This window comes from Lampetra fluviatilis, chromosome 10 (assembly GCF_964198595.1).
Source record: "Lampetra fluviatilis chromosome 10, kcLamFluv1.1, whole genome shotgun sequence".
Lineage (NCBI taxonomy): Eukaryota > Metazoa > Chordata > Hyperoartia > Petromyzontiformes > Petromyzontidae > Lampetra > Lampetra fluviatilis.
The window spans coordinates 6,422,616-6,444,822 of record NC_136284.1 but is presented as its reverse complement, the minus strand read 5'-3'; the positions used below and the strand labels follow the sequence as shown (position 1 = coordinate 6,444,822).

The 22,207-nt window shown below is 43.6% G+C and overlaps 2 protein-coding genes across 6 annotated transcripts in view; one reads left to right on the top strand and one right to left on the bottom strand.

Moving 5' to 3' along the window:
- Positions 1–9,859, bottom strand: part of ALS2CL (ALS2 C-terminal like) — a 39,429-nt gene extending 29,570 nt beyond the window's left edge. For 3 of the 4 annotated variants that reach the window (XM_078860307.1, XM_078860311.1, XM_078860309.1), the window contains exons 1-3: positions 9,737–9,859; positions 2,766–2,863; positions 1,124–1,269 (exon numbers count right to left, since the gene is read on the bottom strand). In XM_078860307.1, the coding sequence (XP_078716433.1) occupies positions 1,124–1,269; positions 2,766–2,791 (172 nt within the window). In that variant the 5' untranslated portion in view covers positions 2,792–2,863; positions 9,737–9,859. Of the gene's footprint in view, positions 1–1,123; positions 1,270–2,765; positions 2,864–3,534; positions 3,596–9,736 lie in introns of those variants that run through there. The other variant, XM_078860308.1, reaches the window with a different exon arrangement.
- Positions 9,860–12,339: 2,480 nt separating this feature from the next.
- On the top strand, positions 12,340–21,968 carry KIF9 (kinesin family member 9). 2 transcript variants are annotated; one of them, XM_078859995.1, is made up of 21 exons: positions 12,582–12,866; positions 13,252–13,341; positions 14,052–14,217; positions 14,530–14,636; positions 14,828–15,049; positions 15,271–15,354; positions 15,604–15,696; positions 15,917–16,064; positions 16,206–16,270; positions 16,463–16,540; positions 16,666–16,734; positions 17,114–17,218; positions 17,646–17,701; positions 17,959–18,049; positions 18,493–18,647; positions 19,149–19,271; positions 19,435–19,643; positions 19,965–20,144; positions 21,157–21,275; positions 21,474–21,578; positions 21,834–21,968. In XM_078859995.1, exons 2-21 carry the CDS (start codon positions 13,258–13,260, stop codon positions 21,945–21,947), a joined length of 2,373 nt encoding a protein of 790 aa, XP_078716121.1. In that variant the 5' UTR covers positions 12,582–12,866; positions 13,252–13,257; the 3' UTR covers positions 21,948–21,968. The 2 variants fall into 2 exon arrangements, with proteins under 2 accessions (XP_078716120.1, XP_078716121.1); XM_078859994.1 differs by lacking the exons at positions 19,435–19,643; positions 19,965–20,144; positions 21,157–21,275; positions 21,474–21,578; positions 21,834–21,968 and adding an exon at positions 12,340–12,379 and having other exon boundaries at positions 12,834–12,866; positions 19,149–19,312.
- The last annotated feature ends 239 nt before the right edge of the window (positions 21,969–22,207 follow it).

The window sequence follows — 22,207 nt, the reverse complement described above, 5'->3', positions numbered from 1 at the left end:
GCCCGAGCGGGGCATGGGTGAGCGCTGGTCAGCGCGGAGGCATCGCGAGCAGTGTGCGGTGCGGGCTCCCGGTGAGGGAGCGAGAGGGAGCGTCAGCCAGCCAGGGTTACGTTGGGGCATGATACTCTGGTTGACCTGCTGACACGTGACCGGATATTGGAGGGGGGCCACTGGGCGGTCACGTGGTCTAAAAGAGCTCTCGGGAGCCTTCGAGAAAGAGCGAGAGATCTGGAAGGTGGGCGGGGCGGAGCCAGCCCCAGCCCAGAGGGATATAACGGGGGCCCCGTGATGAGCTCGAGGTTCTTCGTGTGCTGGTGTGAAGAAGATCCACATCTGGGAGAAAAAGCCTCTAGCCACGCAGGCCGGGACTCAGCTCGTGGTCCGGGCCGGGATAGCGAAATGTCTAGTTCTGCGGTAGCGTGGTTAGATGGGCATTCGATACCCGAGTGTAGATTGTGTGATGTTATGTTGAAGTTGCTAAATAAAGTGTTGCTCCCAAGACAATGTCTGCGACTCAGTTGGACTCACTACACGTGCACATGTGCAGCTCATTATCGATTCACTGCTGGATGAGGGTCACCCAATGCTGCATGGGTCATAGGGGTCGTTTGAGCATACTTCACCATGCTGGTAAGTGCATGTTGGTGAAAGCTAGCACCATAGATGCAGGAGCACAGTACAGTGCAACAATGGAGTTTGTTGCCCAAGACATAAACCAGCAGCCTATTGCACCTGTTACACATGGTTGTCAGCCATCCAAACACAATCGAGGCTCAACCTTGCTTAGCTTCCGAGATCTGATGAGATCAGGTGCATTCATGGTGGTTTGATCATAGACATTTCCTTCTCAGTGCGTGCTAATCTTCGGCGCACGTAAAGTCACTCGTCTCTGTATTGATCTCTTGCACGGTTTATACATCAACAAGGTAAAGATTCCAAAGAGTTAGGCATTTTTGAACCCATCTATAACCGACCCACAACCAACAAAATGTTTGACACCACGCACTTATCACAAAAAAGCATCAATGCACAATGATGTCAACATTTTCTGCCTACCCAAGCAGAACACAGCCCTGATATATGGGGCTCAAACACGGTACGTGCCTCACACTGAGTAACTCACCGCGAGTGAGGAGCAGGGTATGCGACCAGCCCAGTGCAGCCTGCACCACCGGTTTGCCGGACAGAGATTTCAGCAGCCTCGGCACCATGAAGGGCCCTGGTCCCTCCCACACCACAGCCAATCCATGCTGCTCCTCCACATGCTCACTTGCAGGGGGTAAAGAAAGCAGAGTAGGGCCAACAGCATAAGCAGCTGAGGAGCAGCAAGTGTTGGAGTCTTCCATTGGAAAGTGGGAAAGATGGGACTACATCAATAGATTATTGATTCTGTGCGAGGTTTTGGGTGGCTTCCCAGGTACTCTGTGGTTTTCTCTCACATGCTAAATACCTTGGATAATCGATTATCCGGCTGCTTCGGGGGGGAAGCGGGCGCCAGATTATCAAAGACGCCGGATAATCACCTCGTTATTTAAAATAGCTTATTTTTGCACGTTGTTGTATAACATGTTTTTAGGTGTTGTGTATATGTATTTTGTGTTTTAAAAATGCGTTTACTGTTTGAAGTTAGAGGAAATAAACATACAGATAGACGAAAAAATATTCTACTTTAAAAAGTGACTGTATTTACTGTACCGTACTTACCACTCCAATCTCGAAGACTCTGCATGGGGTGATGTACATACTGTGCTCTTGTTTCAACAACATGTGATGGACGATCGCCGGACTGGTACAGCCCTTGAAGCGGTTTTGCCGGATTGGCCTGGGAACGCCGGATAATGTTGGACGCCAGATAATAAGCGATGATCAACTGTGCTTGTTAAAAAAAAATTGTCGAGACATTCCAATGCAGCGCTCTCCTAAAAAGTGTTGAGACTCAGCATGGCTCTCATTAGGTAAAGAATTGGTATTATTATTGTTATTATTAAAGGTCACCTTTGCATGCAGAAGCATCGTATTTATATAACCTCAGGTGTGGTGTTGATATGCATTCCTTGAAATTTTAATCTAAAAACACTACCGGCCAGAGTGGAGATGTTCATGTTATTTTAGAACAGTTCTTTATCAATGAATTGCTTGATGTAAACCTCCCCCTCATGCCACGTCAGTCATGGAGTTATTTTACCATAAAATGCATACATGCGCGGCAGTGCAGGTTGGTGAATGGGGTGCCCAGGACCAGTTCAGATCTCTCACCACCGATGTGAGCCTTGGCCAAGAATAAAAACGGGTTTCTGGGTTCACGGTGCAGCGCACTAGCCATTGTGCCACTGCGCTACCGCTCAAACAACATAATCTTGGCAACACACCTGGAGGGAAAATTACATGAAGGAATCTCTTGGGATAGTGAAGGCAGCATGCTGGGGCATGTCCAGTATGGGAGTTCAAATAGGCGGTGAGTGTTTGGGCATATACATTCTCTGCATCTTCCATTGGGCGGTCCATAGTCCCCATTTACAACCACAAACAGGTTTTTCCCCATGCCAGTTGTGAGCACACCACAGCAAGCATCATGCATGAATATCCCATAATCAACTACTCCCTCCCATTGGCACCTGCGGTTAGGAATGTGAAAAATCCAATTTATCAGCAGATTTCTTTTGTTGGGTCTAAACAAAGCAGAAGCACAAGTCTTGTGCATGTATATTGTCCCATAAAAATCACTGTTGTGTAAATGGCCACATTCTCCGGTAGCATGTTCTTACCCGTCTGCGCTGGCAAAATCTTCCATCCTCCGTGATGTTCAGGCCAAATGTTTGCTCCCAACGGCCTTAATCGCAGCCCATGAGTATTGTATGATTGCCTAAACCAAAGACAAGCGACGTTATTATACAGTATAAATGTAGCTTCAGTTGCTTTCGGTAAAAGAGGAAAGTAATGCAGTCAGCCAAAAATGTTAAAATCATTATTATCATTACAAAATCATGCATAAAGAATGTACCATTCCTTGATGATCAAATGACAGTGGACAGACAGTCCTGTTTAATAATTCCACGACCAACTTATCAAAGCGATCAAGATGTCGTAAACTCCTGTGTATGTTTTTGACATTTGTGGCTGCACATTTCTCCAACGTGTTTTCAGGTTGTACCGCATGTTTTCGGCATGATGTTTCGAGGTTCAACCAAATTCAGTTACGGAAGAAGCTCCCACTCGCAACACATGCAGCAAAACGTAAGATACCATGAAGGACAAGGCGCGGTACAACGCCAACACACATTTGAATGTTCGATACTTTTACAGGACAAAATAAGCAAGCACGTGTTCATGACACACACAATCATTTTGCAACCTCCGATTAGCACGGTTGGCTCTGCACGGTGTGAAAGAAGAAGTTCAACACACAATCATCCATTAGGTATAGAGTACAGTTAGTGGTATGCAGTGTATTTACACTACTCATACAAAAAACGCCAATGCAGCTTAATATGTAAGTTTGTCAAATAACACACTTATCCACGGCAGACACCAAACCTGTTATGGTGTTATGGCCATTAGAGAGCACGTCTGAAGCTGAACACACTTGCCACAACAAGCACGTTCGTTCCTGCCTCCCCACAATTAATAACGCATTACGTTGCGCCCTTCATCAAAAAAATCGCTTCTGGGCCTCCACTCTTCATGCTGGTTTCACAACAGTCACTGGCAACTCCCATCCACACACTTTGAAAGCCTCACCCACTGCTGTACAAATACACACGGTATTTGCATTAAAACACACACACAAAAGAGGTGAGATAATGAAATTAATTCCGTGTTCTTTGTTCAAATTGTAAATGATCTGAACCTTTCATATATATGTTAAAAGGAGAAGTCTCCAGTTGGCAAGATTTGGGGAGGATGGGGGAGGGTGTTCGCGTTTGTACACAATAAGGCGCTCTATATGATGATGATAATGTCCCACATGGGGGAAGTCAGCTTCCGATTGCTGGGAGCGCAGAATCGAGGTCTAAACACAATGTGCAGACCGCCGTCATAAAGAGACGCGTGGCAGTGGTTCTACGTGTTCTTTCATGCATTGAACAATACACTATGGCGTTTGGAGTGAATACTTTTTTCCGATGTATAGTACTACAAGTATTGTCATTCTAGAGCAGTGTCGTCACTCTTGAGGAGTGTTTTCTCAAAGTTTGTTTGGCCCCCGTAGACCACTCAGCCAAAGCAAACATTCCCACGGACCACACATCCCTGGTGATAACAACGCATTCACTTCTAAATACCCACAAATACAAAATTATTCATTACCGGAATAAAAAAGAAAGTTATTTTTCTGGGGTGGGTGGGGATTCGCATACCTTATCAGTGCCTACCCTCTTATTACAGACCAATTCAGACTGTATTGGTCACCCCGTGCCCTTAAAAATCTCAACGTTCATCCTACAAAGTCTGATCACAAAGGAGAAACACAAACAAATAGACAAAAATGCCCTTTGCCCGCATTGAAACGGTTGTACGCCGTATGAACCCTGTACAAGAATATGACTAATCCGCATGGATTGACAGGTTATGTGTTAGGGTAGTTTACCTAGATTTTTTTAATTAAATATCATCGTAAAATATTAATTGTTGTCCGAAACAAAAGGGTCAACCTGCATTTGCATCACAACCCACGGACCACAGAGAAGGCCGTCGGGGTCCACTTTGAGAAGCACCGCTGTAGAGCCAATTAAATTATGAAGACGATTACGCACAGAACAACACAAATTATCTACTCTGTTGCCAGATGGAGATTAATACAGAGTACGAGAAATGTAAACAGAGGACCACTTTGTTTAGGTCAGTGGTTCCTTTACTGCAGCCTGCATCCCCCCCCACCCCCTTTGGTTCTCAGAAAGGGAATCTAGCACCCAGGTTCAGAACCCATGGTTTGAAGCTTTCATGACTGCAGGAATCCATACTCTTTGGTTCTTTCGGTAAAGTCACGTAGGTAAAAAACAAATAAATCACGACGTTTCGGGCGCAACACAAGCGTCCGTCATCAGGTGGGAAAGCATGATCTGCTGCTGATGCAGACTCTCTGTTGCCAGTCGGCCTCAGCAGCAGACCATGCTTTCCCACTCTGATGACGGACGCTTGTGTTGCGCCCGAAACGTCGTGATCTATTTTATTTTCTACCTACGTGACTTTACCGAAAGAACCAAAGAGTAAAGAACCACTGGGTTTATGTGATTAACTGATTGTGCATTAGGACTGCCGACTGGCTCATGGGTAACACTAAGCAAGAGCCGAATGGCTCACAGGGCTATACCTAAAAAATGAAACTTGAAACATGCACAACCTCTCCCCCCCTCCTACTCTTCCCAGTGTTATCAACGCATAGCACCTTTACCTTTTCACTGCCAAGACCGTTCCATGTACTGTATAGTAACCCCTCCTTTGTGATGAATGATTAACCGTAGATCAACAGACGACAAGTGGCCCAAGGCCGCCAGTTTTCTTGCACACTGACGACATGTGTGTGTGTATTGCTCTAACAAGGCGCCCATTGGTCATTTTTACAAGGACGTTGATGGCAACATTGGCGGAGGGAAAAATGTCACACTCGGCAAAGCTTGAGCGAGTTTTTTTTTGAAGATCACTGTATTACAAAGGGTGCGGTTCTGCATGGGATGCTATTACGTCTGTTGGTAACCTCTGTTTTGGCTCAGTCACGGTGCTTAGGAATAACCTGAACACGGAAAGGACAAATATCCTCTCCTCCATGCAGCTTGTTTCGACTGTTTCTGTCAAGTGCTGTTGGCAAGCACCTATTCAGGCCGGTACGGTGTAAGAGTCAGCACCACTCCCCAGACCGGGTTCATCTCCCTTCTGCTGATGCTTAAACGCCACACGAGGCACACTCATTTCATTAAGTCTGAGTCAACTTGGAAAGAAACTGGACTGGTTGAGAGGCATTCACCACTCATGATGGATGTGGCTGGAAATCAAACTCGGGTTGCCACGTTCATATTAAAGTAGGCTAGCCACTTTTCCACCGCATTCCACAATGATGCTTGGGAACAGCTCGAACACTGAATCACAATAGACCTCGTCACATTTACTGCCAGACTTGCTTCACAGGTTGTCTTTCGGCTAATACAACACCGCCCCATTCTCAGCTATGCCAGAATAATGAATGTCCTACTACTGTACAGACGAGGACAGCTGCAAATACAGAAGTGCTCTTTGGGAGAAAAAAAACACATCCGCATGGGAAGTTTTGCGTTTTATCAAGTGCGAGGAGAAAGGGAAGTCACACAAATGCCCTTGACGACAGCATCATTTTCGCAGTCGCCAACAGATGTAAGTGTATGTACGGAGCAGACCGTGCTAATCGGAGGTGCGGGGGAAGGACAACAAACTAAAAAAGATGAACTAATCAAACAGATGTGGGGGGGGGGGGTCACTGGCACATCATAACTGTTGGCAAAGTTAACCGAAACTTGTAGAATTTATGTACATTGCATGGTGTTAGGCAATATTTCTGATTTCAAAAGAGGTAATAAGCTGAGCACAATGAGGTAATGTGTAGCGAAGTACATGAATATTGCAAATATTACATTGACAAAATATTTATTTAAGGAGTAATCTGGGTTGCTCTGCTTGAGATATTTTTTTTCTTTCTTACAAATAAGAGAAGTTATACATTGGAGAGAGCATTTATTTATATAATTTGTGCAAAGTTGGAATAACAGCCAGATCGTATTGCAATTTTGTTTTCAGCAGCGTTCGCGTCACTGCTGAGAATCTGTATGCAGACCATTCATGGGGGGGCTCCCATCTCATCCCATTGGAACATTGTCACAAACGCATATCATTACACGTGGAATGAGATTAGCCAGAGGAATTAGAGTGGTGGCAGACAAGTACACACCCCATAACAATGATGATCTTAATCCAATCAAATGTTTGCGTAATCCACAGAGCGATATCTACTACGTTGTGTGGCCTGGTCATCAAAATCAAGGTCACCGCAACCAATGCAGTCGACATTACCACACCTCTCCATAAATCCCTTCTGCTGGAGCCGACAGCTGTTGCTCAGCCGACTCACAAACTCTGCTCTGAGTTTCAACATGTGATTGTTGCTCTTACCCTTGGTCTGCAAACTCTGGGTTAATGCATTCTCGAGTAATCACCATGCAGATTATGGGGGGGGGGGGGGGCGAGTTCACAAATCACTTGCCACTAATGTTAACCATGGCTGGGAATTGACTGCAGGTCACCAAGTTCACAGCAAAATACACTAACTCGATGTGCCACCACTCCTAAGAGGGAAAACATCAGTGATACAACTGTACGAGATTTGGAGGGAACACAGCAGATGTCGCCTCAGTTTCTAGGAATGTTCCTAATGTATCAATAAAATATTCCATGTGTTAAACTCTTGTTCTCGTAAAGCCGTTTATAAATGTACTCGTTCCAAAATTAATTTTATTCCGACACATATAAGCCCTGCCTCACCTTTTACTAAAGTTCAAACATGAGAAAAACTGAATTTCAATAATAATGTTTGCTACATGTAAGACAAAATTATTATCCTTTGTGACGATTTTTTTAAAATAACACTTGTACAATAATATCCTTAAACACATTACGTGACTACGCTCTTGAAAATGTCACGACCTACGAATACCTCGGTAGTGTTTGGCTTGCACGTATGCAAAACCTGGCACAGGAATTGAAAAAGAAGTTGTGGTAATTTTACAGAAATAGATCATGCTTTTCATTCATTACTTGCCATCAACTGGCTAACTTCATGGTAATAGCTGGAGATGCGCACAGGTCGTGGTGTAGGTCTACATTTGTATGAAAGACGTGGTTCATGAACTATACCAATTAAACGCTTTAGATGTATGGTGACTCAAAGCACCCACGTTGTCTCAACAGTAAACACCAATTCTTTACATTCTGTAAATGTGCTCTCTACCACGTTCCCCGTGCTTGGAACTATATAGTATTGAATCTCGTTAAAGTCAAGTGCTTTTGAAGCATACATATTACAGCATTTAAAATGTATCAATACAATTTTAGTATTTTTTTTTACTTTACAGAGATTAGTGGGGGTTTTTTACGTCTTGTATCCCAGGGTTTTATTAAATTTGATTTCTATTTCGACACTATACTGTGGTACAATGTATGAAGCCACCGACAACGTGAGTTTGATTCCCGGCTCCGGCATCAATGGCTAGCGATGTGTGCATGACCCAGCAAACCCAACGACCAGCTACAAAAAAACATCATTATTATTGACCCCGTATGCATTAGGTTAATACAAATGTATACTCTACTGTTTACATTCTAACCACAGCTCTCCTTCGACAGACTTAAGTCTGGCGGGTCCCCCATCCGGTTTAAACAAAGTATAAGTTGCGTACATGTAGAATGGCAACATGTGGTGGTGCCAGCTGACGTCAACAATCAGGTGAATACGTTTTGAAAACGGGATTGGTGGCAAAAGTCTGTTTAGTATAAAAGGATTACACCAATCCTATCATAATTATTTGGCCAGTGCTAAAACAATTATCCATTGCTGCACGACGGCGTCTCCACTCCGTGGTGGTCATGATGGGAGTGTGTTTGACCATACTTCACCACGGAAAGGGGGGGGGGACCTCCCAGAACCAGGTATCTAACTCAGAGTCCCACGTTCCATAGCGCGCCAATGTTCCACTTGAATAATTTAGGAATTACAAAACGTACTTTTTGGAATATACATGTTGGTCCAAATGTCTCGTGTCCTTTAATTAATTTACCCCTAAATGGCGGTCACAAGACATCTGGACCACCCTGTACATAAAATCGTTTTGGCCGACCTTTGAAATGTTCAGTCCGTCGTTTTCAAATACAACTTTTTACTGCAAACACTATTGCAAACAAACGCACATTGTACGATTTAAATATATTATACGGAATTGTATACAATAATTAGATTCAAAAGTCTCATAACACCAAGCACTTGCAATGTTAAGGGTTCCACGTCAAATAACGTTAAAGAGTAATGTGTATCCAGCCTTACGAGATCACAACTTGAGAAAAAGTCCCCAAGAGAAATGGGAACATTAACCTGTCCGAGGTTTACATGCTGAAATAAATGCTAATTTTTGAAATCAGTCTGCAAGGCCGATATGCTGATGGACTAAAAACTTATTTCGTGTTCATGGACATTCGCTCTTTTACCAGAATAACTTGGGTTTCACGTAAGACATAGATAAAAATACATTTCGTTATAAATTATTCTTTAGACAAAGAAGTGTGCCTCCTACCTTGCAGGTGACTTGAATAGACGTTCTCGCGGACGAGACCGATACGCTGAGCCCCCAACACTCATCCAGACCACTTTGAGCCACTCAAATTTACCGGTTTACGTTGATTAGAGCGCATGAACAATCAGATGCAATCGCGCAATACGTTAATAGCCAATGGTTAACACGGCGGCAGCACAGCAAGTAGGTCCTGGGGAATAAAACCTGGCCAAGTAAACACTACGCCATCAACGTCACCACTTCGCAGTCGTAAAAATACAACACAAAGAGCATATATCACACCTGCACTCCTGGTTATTAACGCATAATTACGCATGCCCGGTGATGACCGTGATGACTGCCAATCCAGCAATTTTACTCTGCTCTTACAACCACGCACACAGACGTCGACAACACTCAAGCACTGTGGTGTAGAAGCCTCAATAACTTACACACACAACAAACGAGGGACCCCGTCTATATAAAGATGCTGCTGCTACTGCTGCTGCTGTGGTTGTCACGCTCCACTCGCTGCTACTGCTGTGGTTGTTGTTGTTGTTTGGTGCCGCGCTCGGTGGCACCGCGACTCGCACGAGTCGGAGCGAACTCCGCGCCGGGGGGAGGAGACTCTGGACCCTGCCCCACGACGGTGGGGGGCGTGGGAAGGGCAGGGGGGGTCGGGGGACGGGGTCGGGGGACGGGGGCGGGGGGACCGGGGGGTGGAGTGAGGGGCGAGGGAAGGAACGGGGGGAGGGGCGAGGGGAGGGGCGAGGGGAGGAGCGGGGGGAGGGGCGAGGGAAGGAACGGGGGGAGGGGCGAGAGGAGGGGCGAGGGGAGGAGCGGGGGGAGGGGCGAGGGAAGGAACGAGGGGAGGGGCGAGAGGAGGAGCGGGGGGAGGGGCGAGGGAAGGAACGGGGGGAGGGGCGAGGGGAGGAGCGGGGGGAGGGGCGAGAGGGGGAACGGGGGGAGGGGCTGGGAAGACGGAGGGACCGGGGGACAGGGGGACGAGGGGAGGGGCGAGGGGAGGAGCGGGGGGAGGGGCGAGGGAAGGAACGGGGGGAGGGGCGAGAGGAGGGGCGAGGGGAGGAGCGGGGGGAGGGGCGAGGGAAGGAACGAGGGGAGGGGCGAGAGGAGGAGCGGGGGGAGGGGCGAGGGAAGGAACGGGGGGAGGGGCGAGGGGAGGAGCGGGGGGAGGGGCGAGGGAAGGAACGAGGGGAGGGGCGAGGGGAGGAGCGGGGGGAGGGGCGAGAGGGGGTACGGGGGGAGGGGCGAGGGAAGGAACGGGGGGAGGGGCGAGGGAAGGAACGGGGGGAGGGGCGAGGGGAGGAGCGGGGGGAGGGGCGAGGGAAGGAACGAGGGGAGGGGCGAGGGGAGGAGCGGGGGGAGGGGCGAGGGGGGGTACGGGGGGAGGGGCTGAGAAGACGGAGGGACCGGGGGACAGGTGGACGAGGGGAGGGGCGAGGGGAGGAACGGGGGGAGGGGCGAAGGGAGGAGCGGGGGGAGGGGCTGTGACGGGGGAAGGGACCCCGGGAGGCCGGTACCCAGTGAGGGGCGGGTATCGATTCTCAAATAATCGATTCCCAATCGATTCAACAAAGTAGTTAATCCATAATAGATTCAGGATTTGTGCGTGTGTGGGACCTTATTGTTTGTACAGGGACCGTTTGAATGTGAATTGGAAGTTGTTAGTCTGCATCTGCATCAGCCATACGAAAGAAGACAATTGTACTGAACTGTCTCTCGACTGCCTCCCACGACTCCACCTCTCCCACCGCGTTGAGACACCGAAGGTTGGTATTTTCCTGGTAGGGACGTCCTGGTTACACCAGCCCACAGGGGATTATTGTGTCCGTCGTGCAGGGAGGGGCTGGGTGGGGAGGGGAGGGTGGGGAGGGGCTGGCTGGGGAGGATGGGGCTGGGTGGAGAGGGGAGGGGCTGGGTGGGGAGGGTGGGGAGGGGCTGGGTGGGAGGGGCTGGGTGGGGAGGGGCTGGGTGGGAGGGGTGGGGCTGGGTGGGGAGGGGCTGGGTGGGGTGGGGAGGGTCTGGGTGGGGAGGGTGGGGCTGGGTGGGGAGGGTGGGGCTGGGTGGGGGGTGGTAGGGTCTGGGTGGGGAGGGTGGGGCTGGGTGGGGGGTGGGAGGGGTGGGGCTGGGTGGGGTGGGGCTGGTCACCCCGCGGTGCCCTTATAAAACTTAACGTTTAACCTACTCACGCCGGCTTGTGCCCACCCTCACAGCCGGGCATGTTTGCGGAATACACCACGCCGCCGTTGACCCTGGCCATTGACCGAGCAACCCAACGTTCCTACCAGCTCCCTCCGCAGGAATGTGTTTAAAATTGATATTTAGCATTGACCGTGGCGTTGTTATTCATAACGCCTGTTTAAGCGGCGCGAACACACAGGGGGACGGGTCACATTGCCCCCCCCCTCGATCACCGCTCAGCCAATGGGGAGGCGGAGAGACTTTCACTTGGGTCTCCTTAAATCAAAACACGTGTGTGTCAGTGTGTGTGTCCCTCAATAACGCTCGGCGCGTGTTGCCTTCAGAGGAGCAGATATATAATAAGCGACGTTTCGGACGATGAGCCTTTATTGAGAGCACATAAAAGGACCATTGCCCGAAACGTCGCTTATTGCATATATATATTTTTTTCACTTTTAAGGACTCGCACAGAGTGTGTGATTGGCGACGAACGTGTTGATAGTTTTGATTTAAAGCTTTCGTGACTGCAGGGATTCATATTCTTGGTTCTTTCGGTAAAGTCACGCAGAAGGGAAATAATATTGTTTAATATTTGTTTTTATTTTATTATTTCCCTTCTACGTGACTTTACCGAAAGAACCAAGAATATGTGTTGATAGTTTTTATTAATGTCGGATTCTTAAGTTTAGACTTGCACCCTTCGGCGGGGGTGGGGGGGGGTTTGATGACGTCACGAGAGGGGCAAGAGGTGGGGGCGAGGGGATGGGGGGGTTTACGACAATTTTACGACAGATCGCTTGAGGGGAGGGGGGCGGGGCACGTTTCTGCTGCTTTACAGCAAACCTCGCGACGCCGGTGGTGGTCGCCGTGGCGACGCGGCGGCTCCTAACTCGGTATTTGATTTGGTAGCGACGCAAAGTTGTTGTTTTGTTTTATTTTCTCCACATGCTCTTGGTTTTAAGTAATCATACGATGAAAAGCACCCCTTAACTCCGAGCAGGAGTAACTTGTCAATAAACTGCGCCGCTCACGTGTCGGATTTAAAAGTTATTACTTTCTGTACATCTTGACTTAAAGCTTTCGTGACTGCAGGGATTGATATTATTTGAGTCTTTAGGTAAAGTCACGTAGGTCTACGTGAATTTACCGAAAGACCCAAAGAATATACTTTCTGTACGTTTGATAACGCACTCGTGGGAGTCTAAACCTCATAGGCGTTATATCGAAATGTATTGCGCTTTTTACATCGACTTACGTATACGTTTCTGAAGTTTGGTAAACTAATTGTGTGAATTGTCACCGCTATCATTGATTAAACTTCTGCAATAAAAGTCTGTAACGTGGAAGCTTTCACCACCGATTCCAGGACCAGCAGTGGAGGTGAGTATCATAGCAGATTATCAATACATTGACCTTTGAATTCCTATTGCCATGTGCAGTGAATTGTTTTAAGTACAAGATAATTGGGTTTGTGAACCCGTGTATGTGCGTACATTTGAGCGTATCTCCTGGAATGCCGAAAGGCTTTCTCCGCTTTCCTCCATTCAAAGCGCCAATTTAAAGGGAATTGATTTAAAATCCTCCCGCAAGAAGCATCGAGACTCTGTGAGGCTTCCAGGATGATATATGCCATGGGATTATTATTATTCATCGCTCGTCAAAAGTGAAATGCTGAAGTGTAAAGTATCTCAATTGACTGCTGTATTTGTTTTGTGAATAATTAATAGTGGAGGTATCACCATGTCTGCTTTGTTCCACTTCGCAGTGCAATATGGGCTGTGTGCGGGTCGTTTTACGCACTAAACCCTCGCCAAGGTTTGCCGAAAGCCAGATTGGCATAAACCCAACTGATAAGGTAAAGTATTACATTACTCATACAGCAGCCAATCCACTTCCCGATGAGGGCTCTCCGCATGCCGTGGGGGTCGTGGGGGTTATGTTACCATATTTAACCATGCTGGTCAGTGCGTGTTGAAGGTGGGGAGCATACACGGGAGAACATTGTACAATACAACACCGCCCTCTGCTGGCAATATATCCCAGCATAAGCCTACAACACACGTTCTACATGCATGGTTGTTGCTCGTACATATATTTGCCTTTCGACATCGGGCACACTCCGGATGATTTGACCATAGGCAAATTAGTAATATTCCTAACGTGTACATTTTCGACCAGAAATGACATCCATCCAAACAGATAATAGACAATCAAACATTAATGTTCAATTGATTTTACTTATCCCAGATAAATAAAATGAGATTGAGAGCAGCATATAACTCGGCATCATTATCTTTCATTATCTATCCACTGCTAGATGAAGGCCTCCTCAAGCCATCATCATCATCTCTCATGGTTCTCACAATGCAACAATCCATCTAGCTCCTAAACACGTTCCTTCCATCGTTAGTCTCAACCACTAGCCATTATCCCTTCGAGCAGCGTGTCCTGCCCAATTCCATTTTCTTAACATTCAAAATATTGCTACCCAGCAAAATAATATACTCAGACATCTATATAAAAGTGATATAAATTTTAACGTGTTTTATGCTTATCTGCGTGAAGACGGTAAACATCCGCTTGAAGGAGCACAATCAAAAGGAGATTGTGAACAATCAAGTCACAGAATGGAGCTTCAAGTTGGATGGAAGTCTTCACAACACCAACCAGGAAATGGTGTACAGAGAGACGGCGCGAGAGGTTGTATCCCGGACACTGGATGGTTACAACGGTGTGTGGCACCACTGACGTACCGCAGATATATAAGCTCATAATTATTGTATGAGAAATCTTATAATTGCCAATGCCAAAATACAATTTTGCTACTCGTGTAGAATGCTTTTTAGAATATGAATATATTGCACACAGGTAATAAGTATTTTTATTGAGAGGTATAATTTTATATTCCCATGACAATGTATTTCATGTTGTGTGATGTAAAATATGTATGACAAACTACTAAAGTGTATTGTGCCATTTTGTAAAAATGCAGATTTTAACTAGTGTTGTAAATAAAATTTGCCACACCACTCTGAATTCTCAGGAACCATAATGTGCTATGGTCAGACCGGCGCAGGGAAATCATACACAATGACTGGAAGCACGGAAAATTTCTCTGAGCGAGGCATCATCCCGCGGGTCCTTGAGCAAGTAAGATAAAATGCTATTTTTTCCAGCGTCTCCCTACCAACCTTCAGTGAAATTAGTTTGAGTCTAATATGCATGTTTTTTTATGGTAGTTACTGTGTATCTTTCAGGAAAAAATATATGTGCACGTAATACTGCTGTGTTTTGGTTGTTGTATTCCAGGCATAACAAGGAATGTACTTTATATTTGTTAGGTCTTTCACGATATTGAGGAGCGTGTGGAGCAAGACATCACTGTTCGCGTCTCCTACTTGGAGATCTACAACGAAAGTCTGTGTGACCTGTGTGCCATGCCTGCGTGCCAGGCCATCGATAAACAACTGTCTATTATGGATGAGCGTGGTATGGTTTCTGTCAGAGGTCTGACTTGTCAGTTGGTCAGCAGCCAAGAGGAGGCCCTCAACAAGCTATTTGAGGTGCTTAACAGCTGTTTCATACTTTTGGGCAATGTTATAAATTTCGAATTTTCTATCTGATAAAATACATGCGAATGTTACTACTGTCTAGAATGGCTATTCATCAGTATAACTAAGTATACGAAATTCTAAGATATATTATTACACTTTAATAGTTAATGAGTAAACTACAGTATTTGTATTTTAGTTCAAATCTGTTGACGTATGTTTTACTCTTTTAGGGTGAAATGAATAGAGCAGTTGCTTGCCATACGCTCAATAAGAAGTCTTCAAGATCTCACTGCATATTCACTCTGTACATAGAGGTAAGAAACTACACAATTGTTTGATAAGTTTTTAAAATGAATAGTTTGTTTAAAAGTTGCCTTAATATTTCGCTATTAAAAGTAAATTTGTGCCATCACATTTAATTAGAATGCAAATTGCATATAATGCAACAAGCATTGGATATTTTAAATTTTTGTCGCATTTTTTCAATGTTTACATTTGTCTAAATAAAGCTTATCTGGCTTTGGTATGCACATGTCTGATATTGGTCATTTTGTGTGTTCCAGTCCCGCTCGAAAACAATCACAAATTCTAAATACACGATGTCTAAACTCAACCTGGTTGATTTAGCTGGCTCTGAGCGTCTGGGCAAAACTATGGTTTGTTTTAATAGACACACTTTCACAAATGTTCTTTATTACGCCATTAATTGTGCTTATTGCCATATCTATTTTGCACTTGTGACTAAAGTTGACATCCCCGCGCAGTCTGTAATACCATATTATTAATGAAATACCGTAATTGTTTTTAAAATGAGAGTGAGCAGAATAGAAATTGGTTAATGTTTAATTATGATGGGGCAATGCTCACCTGTTACAGTCAGAAGGACAAGTGGAAAGAGAGGCAACATACATAAACAAGTCGCTGTCCTTCCTGGAGCAAGCTGTGATCGCACTGGCAGATCGCAGACGGGAGCATGTCCCTTTCCGTCAAAGCAAACTCACACATGTTCTTAAGGATGCCATCGGTGAGTCTCGTTTGCCAGATTGAACGGTACACAACCCACAACACTACACATGGAATACAGCATTTGCAATTTCAGTATCTGACCCTATTTTGCACAACATGCTGAATTTATATATATTTTTTTTTATTTATACCCATTCAGGTGGAAACTGCAATACTGTGCTCATTGCCAACATCATCGGGGAGACTGAACAGATAGAAGAAACGGTATTGTTAAATGTCATATTCACTTTGACATATAATCTGACTTTAAAATATGTATAATTGTCTTGTGTTTGTAGTGTTTGTTGCTAAATTAGATTTTTTAAAATATATATATGATTATTTTGTGAATGCTCACCAGAACTGGTTCAAGTTATGAAAAAATGTTGTGTGATGTGTTATCTGTGCCACATACAGCTCTCCACATTGAAGTTTGCTGCTCGGATGGCCTGCGTTCCTGTGAACGCTGTCCCCATTGAACTTCATGACCCACAAGTACCTGCCTAATTTTAATCTCATAGTCAAGAGGTTATATTCAATGATGGCTACCACTCGTGTTTTATTGCGCTGTGCTATAAGTTGATCGAAGAAAGCTTCTAATGCTGAGCCTTTCTCCACAGCGGACAGTGAAGGATCTAGAGAAAGAGATCAGGCTGCTGAAAAATGAACTGGCAATGCATGACATCTTGGTATGGAAAAGTTCTGTATTTTTGTTGTACAGTATTTGGATACTTGTAACAGCAGTTCGGCCAACCTTCCACATTTGGGTCAAAGCTGGGAGCATTACATGTAGTTGCACTGGCATGAGAACGTATTTTTTTTATACATTCTAACGTTATTTAAGGCAAGGTTAGAAAATTAATGGCAACAAGGTTTGTGAAAATAAAATTGACTTTGAAGTGGCAATAAAGGTTACTTAACATACGTGAAAAAGTTACTACAGTTGTAACACATTCGAAAAAACAGTGCTTTTTTACGCTTTTTCTTCAGCAAAATTCCGATCAAATTAAGTGTAAATATTTGTATGCATGTGTATTTACTAAGGTTTATGTTTAATTGCATGTGCAGGCAAACCGTAAGAAAGTGAGCTATGAGCCACTTTTGGAACATCAGGTGGCTGAGATTCAATCTCAAGTGCGCCGCTACTTAGATGGCTCCCTCAACGAGATCACCGTGAGTTGAATGTCGACTTCTCTTCTGTGATTGCCAACAGTTTTCAACAGTAGAACTCTCAACGTAGCATTGAGTTGTTTCATGCCAGTGTAAACCTGCCTCTTGCCCAAACCTAGTCTTCAAGAAAATGATTTATCTTCTTAAGTTTTGATTCCTCAGTATGAGATGAAGTTATTTTTGCTGTGGCTGGCAATACTCTTAGAAAACTGAATCCAACAAAAAAATGTGTCAGTTTCTGTTGCAATTTTTTTTATTAGGGCCCAGGACAATGAATACCAGGTGCAGTATTCTTATGTTTATTGGTTTATAAACAACACGCAGCCTTTAGTGCAAACATATTCCTTCCCGCAGTACAATTGTGGATTTGTATAGATGTGTGTACATTGAGTGGTCACTGTGGTAACTGCTTTATTTGTCTCTATTGTAGTTGGCCAACGTAAGACAAATTCAAGAAGTGTTTGCACAATTTAAGGTGATTTTCCTGTAAGTATACTGTATTTGAATTATTACTGTGGCAATATATTTGTTAAACCTTCTGGTAAATAGCAGTACATTGAGAAATACTACACAGATTATCATGATGGTGACACAAATATGCATACTATAAAAATCACAACTCCGCAATTGTATAATTGGCATTATTACTGCACGTTGAATTTGCAAGCTTATGGTACAATATGGCATGCTGGTATGAATGGGAAGTGTACATGATGGCTGCTTACTATTTTAACTTTATTCAGTCAGCAAGAGGAAGAGGTGGAGGCAAAACTAAGGCAAAAGTTCAGCTTGCAAGAGAGGAGAAAGGAGCCTTCTCTAGATGTAATTCAGAAGGTACAGTTGCCCAAGCTATGCACAATGTAACACGTAAACAGTGTAGCATATAACCCTCCCGTGCACATCACCATTTAGTGTCACAAGACATTTCAATTGGGCTCTTGCCTGGTTTTAAAGGACTTACCACTATAATATGTTTAATTTATTAATGACAAACATTATCTTAACTCTGGAAAATCTCCGAAAATAGCAGTGTTCTGTTTGTATCATCGTTGTAAGAATTGGTTCTTTTCTTACAAACACCTGGCTCAGCTTATTGCTAAGCCCCTTGGTCAAATAAATAAAAGTTCATTAGATTCAAGAAAAAAACATATTCAACTTGTACTTCAAGGGTTTACAATCTAATGCTTAAGTATATAGTGTTGTACTTATACTGTTTTAATTTGTTGCACTTATGTTAATGAAGTAATCATATTTCATCCAATTCCTAACAACCTCAGGCTGGCTCAACAGAAAATGAAGTGGTTCTGGCTGGAGAGTTGGAGCGCGATGGATTTGGACTTGGGTTGGTGCCCACCTCATCCAAGCTTTACCTCTCGCCCGTTGTTACTGCCAAGAAGAGTAGGAACAAGAAGTCACTTAAGGATAGTGCCAGGTAGTCATATCCATTATTTTGATGATTGAAATAATATTCATTATCCTGTACATGTACGACACTTTTGTGAATCCACTGCTGGATGAGTGCCTCTCCACACCATGCAAGTCGAGGAGGTTATTTCACCATATTTCACCTTGCTGGTCGATTTGGGTAGGTGAAAGGTTGGACATAGACGTTGGAAAATTGGGCAGTAAAACAATGGATTTTGCAGACTGCCTCCTGCTAATATTTCGATAGAATAAAAAGTTTGTTCGATTTAAATATTAATTTCACTGAACTCTTGAGGACTGATGCATGGAATTTAACACTAAAATATATTTAAACCTTTGCAGTTTTTTGTGAACTTCAAGACTGTTGAAAATATTTGTCTACTGCAGCATTTTTATATTGTATTAAACTCGCAAACATGTATAAAATGTTTATTAATGCAGTGCGTCTCAGATTGCAACATGTTGATTATGCTTATCGCTGACTGGTGTGTTCTGCCAACTCCATAAGCAAAAGGGAGAGGCCAGGAAGCCCACAGCTCCGAGAGTCTCCCTTTGTGGGAGAAGGTGGCCAGAGAGAGCATGACGTGACCAGCGTAGCCTCTGAGGTCTCTGAACAGCTAAACCGTTCAAAGTGAGTGTTGAAAACATCAACCTGTTTAGCACCTACTCTGTCAAAACACCTTAGCACACAGGTATCAGATGTGGCCTATGGGTTGACAATAAAATACTGCAATGTTCGTGTAATGGAAATGTTCATTGACCTTGATATATCTTTGTTATTGTATCTATGGCAGCACTCCACCAATGCCAGTTGTTGCATTTGAGGAATTTAAAGCAGAGCGAGGCAGTGAGATTAACCGTATCTTCAAAGAAAACAAATTGATTTATAAGGAGAAGCAAACAAAAGCAATAGAACTGGCAAAACAGATAAATACTTTGAAGCAAGAAATAGACGTTGCCAGAGAGGCACTGGAAGCCAAGACAAAAAAGAGACAAGAACAAGGTATTAGTGTAATGGAAACAGCTGTGTTTATAGCAACTTACAATTTAATGATAAGTACTAGCACATATAATGAAACAAGCTGATGTATTTAAAACCATTAAACACCATCAGGCTGCATATTAGATGCAACAAAATTTTCAAATATTGTACACTTTATTTCAACAAAATCACAAGCTTTTTAAGTTAACTGCAATAAATATAATATCCAGTTAAATATACACTCGACACCTAACGTGCATATGCCTGCATGCGGCACTTCTGCTAATTACATTTACACACTGTGCCTAATGTCGATGTGCTTGTGTATGGCATTGATGCCAGGTGAATTTATGAGCAGCGAGGGCCAGATGGTGATTGACGAGGAGGAATATTGTTTTCTGCTGCGCATGCGCGAGCTCAAAAGCCAGTACCGTTTGCACTACGAGGAGCTGTGTGACATAAAGGCTGAGGTGCAGTGGTGCCAGCATCAGGTCAACCTGTGCCGCCAGAGACTCGTCTCTGGTATGACCTGCTGCCATGTTACATGTTTCATTGCACGCACCATTATGAAGGCAGGGGCACCATATGAAAGACTCCATTTTAATACAGATGAGCAACAGGAAACAGCAAATAAGAACAAAAAAATATATACTCTTAGGTTTTTTTCAGTAAAGTCACGTAGGTAAAAAATTAAATAAAAATTAATAAAAAATAATAATAAATAAAATAATAAATCACGACGTTTCGGAGGCAACACAAGTCTCCGTCATCAGGTGGGACCGTCACAGCTAGATTTACTGTATCAAGTGAGCCTCACTTGATACAGTAAATCTAGCTGTGACGTGATTTATTATTTTATTTTATTTCTATTATTACTTTTATTAATTTTGATTTGATTTTTTACCTACGTGACTTTACCGAAAAAACCTAAGAGTATGAATCCTTGCAGTTACGAAAGCTTCAAATCTAGAACAAAAAAAATTGTCCTTCGTTGTAGAGGTGGCTGGGCGACATGAGCTGACATTGTTGAGATTTTAAGTTCAAACCCAGGCAGTCATGTGTGATTAAATTGGGTTCTCAAGTATAGAGTTGATTGTCTCAACCATGCCACCATGATTGCACAAACCACGTTAAATTTAGTTCTGCACTCAATTTTATTTACAAATATGGTTGACTGCCATATGACAAATATTAATCTTATTTGCAGTTGGTGGAAACGTGATGCCCTCTATTTTGGGATCTAAAGGCCATATGAAGGGATTTCAGAATTAGCTCTGGTTTCTGCCTCCAGTGGGCCGTTCTGTAACATGAATGGTTGAATTGCTTTTGCAGGAATGACACTGATAGCATAATCAGAGTAATATTAATGAAAATGTACGTATTTATACTGTTCATTCATTGAAATGGTTTGAGTAATTGATATACAGTTTAGACACAATGGAAAAGTGAATTTGAAGTGGTAGATTTTTTTCTTGTGTTACATTGAGTTGAATGCAATTGTCATATATGTGATCTATAATCTGTGTTTTTACAGAATTTGAGACGTGGTATGCTGAAGCATACCAGGTGCCTTCAGAAAATGTGCCTGCTAATTCCATGACTACAGCCACACCTGTGGTCGCTCACCCAGCTGTTGGCAAAACCCAGCCATTGGTAAATAGTCCGCTAGCCAGAGTTATTGTACTAATGCTTACTGAAAGTGTATTTTCGAGTCTTTAAATTGTAAACGTTCATTCTATTTTTGTCGATTTTTATATGGAAGAAAAAAATGCCCACTGACATAATAGGCCATATGTAGCAAAGCTTTGGTTCTCATAGGCCCTAACCCCCATGATTGAATATGCTCTACAGGTGGAAGGAGAGCAAGAAAAGCTTGAAAGAATGAATATGGAGTTCATGACTGCAAATCCTGATGCTATGGCCTTTTATGAAGCCAAGGCCCGCATAGAGAGAAAGGTAAGCGTTATTAATGTATATAGTACAGAATTGCTATTTAAAATAGTATGATCATATGTTATATTTATGGCTCAATTATTATTTTCTGTGATTTTATGAAATGACATTTTATGCCTTTTAAAAATAACATTTGGACAACTATTTGAAGTCATCCAACATCTAAGTTTCAGGGTGTGTAATAAAATTAAAGAATGTTTTCACAGATACTGTATTCAAGAAGTATATGTGCTAATTGCCATTGTCTTTGGTCTCTAGCACAATTATACCAAAGCCGCTGCCCAAAATCAAACAAAAAATATGAAGGAAGACAACATACCCGCATGTGCAGTTGGAAATAGACTGCCCAAACAGATGATGGTGCCATATTAGTCATATCCATGCAAGGCATTTCTCCAGCACTACTTTACATTAAAACAATGATTTTTCCATATTTTGGAGTAATTTCACAAAATAAATAGTATGACATTGTACAATGTTTGCAAACATATCTTTATACAATTGATCTGTAAAAGCAAAGTATAATCAAAGTTATTTTTTATAAAGTGTCTGTGCATCTTGATGTTTGCCCTGGCCACAATTCTCGGAAATGTGTTTTATGCCATGCAATGTTACCATGTCCAATTGAAAAC

Excerpts from the sequence above, each read along its gene's own strand:
- KIF9 (XM_078859995.1), top strand. The coding sequence starts at position 13,258 with ATGGGCTGTGTGCGGGTCGTTTTACGCACTAAACCCTCGCCAAGGTTT. Across the intron at positions 15,697-15,916 it reads AGCGTCTGGGCAAAACTATG|TCAGAAGGACAAGTGGAAAG; the intron begins GTTTGTTTTAAT and ends CACCTGTTACAG. Across the intron at positions 19,644-19,964 it reads AAAAAAGAGACAAGAACAAG|GTGAATTTATGAGCAGCGAG; the intron begins GTATTAGTGTAA and ends CATTGATGCCAG.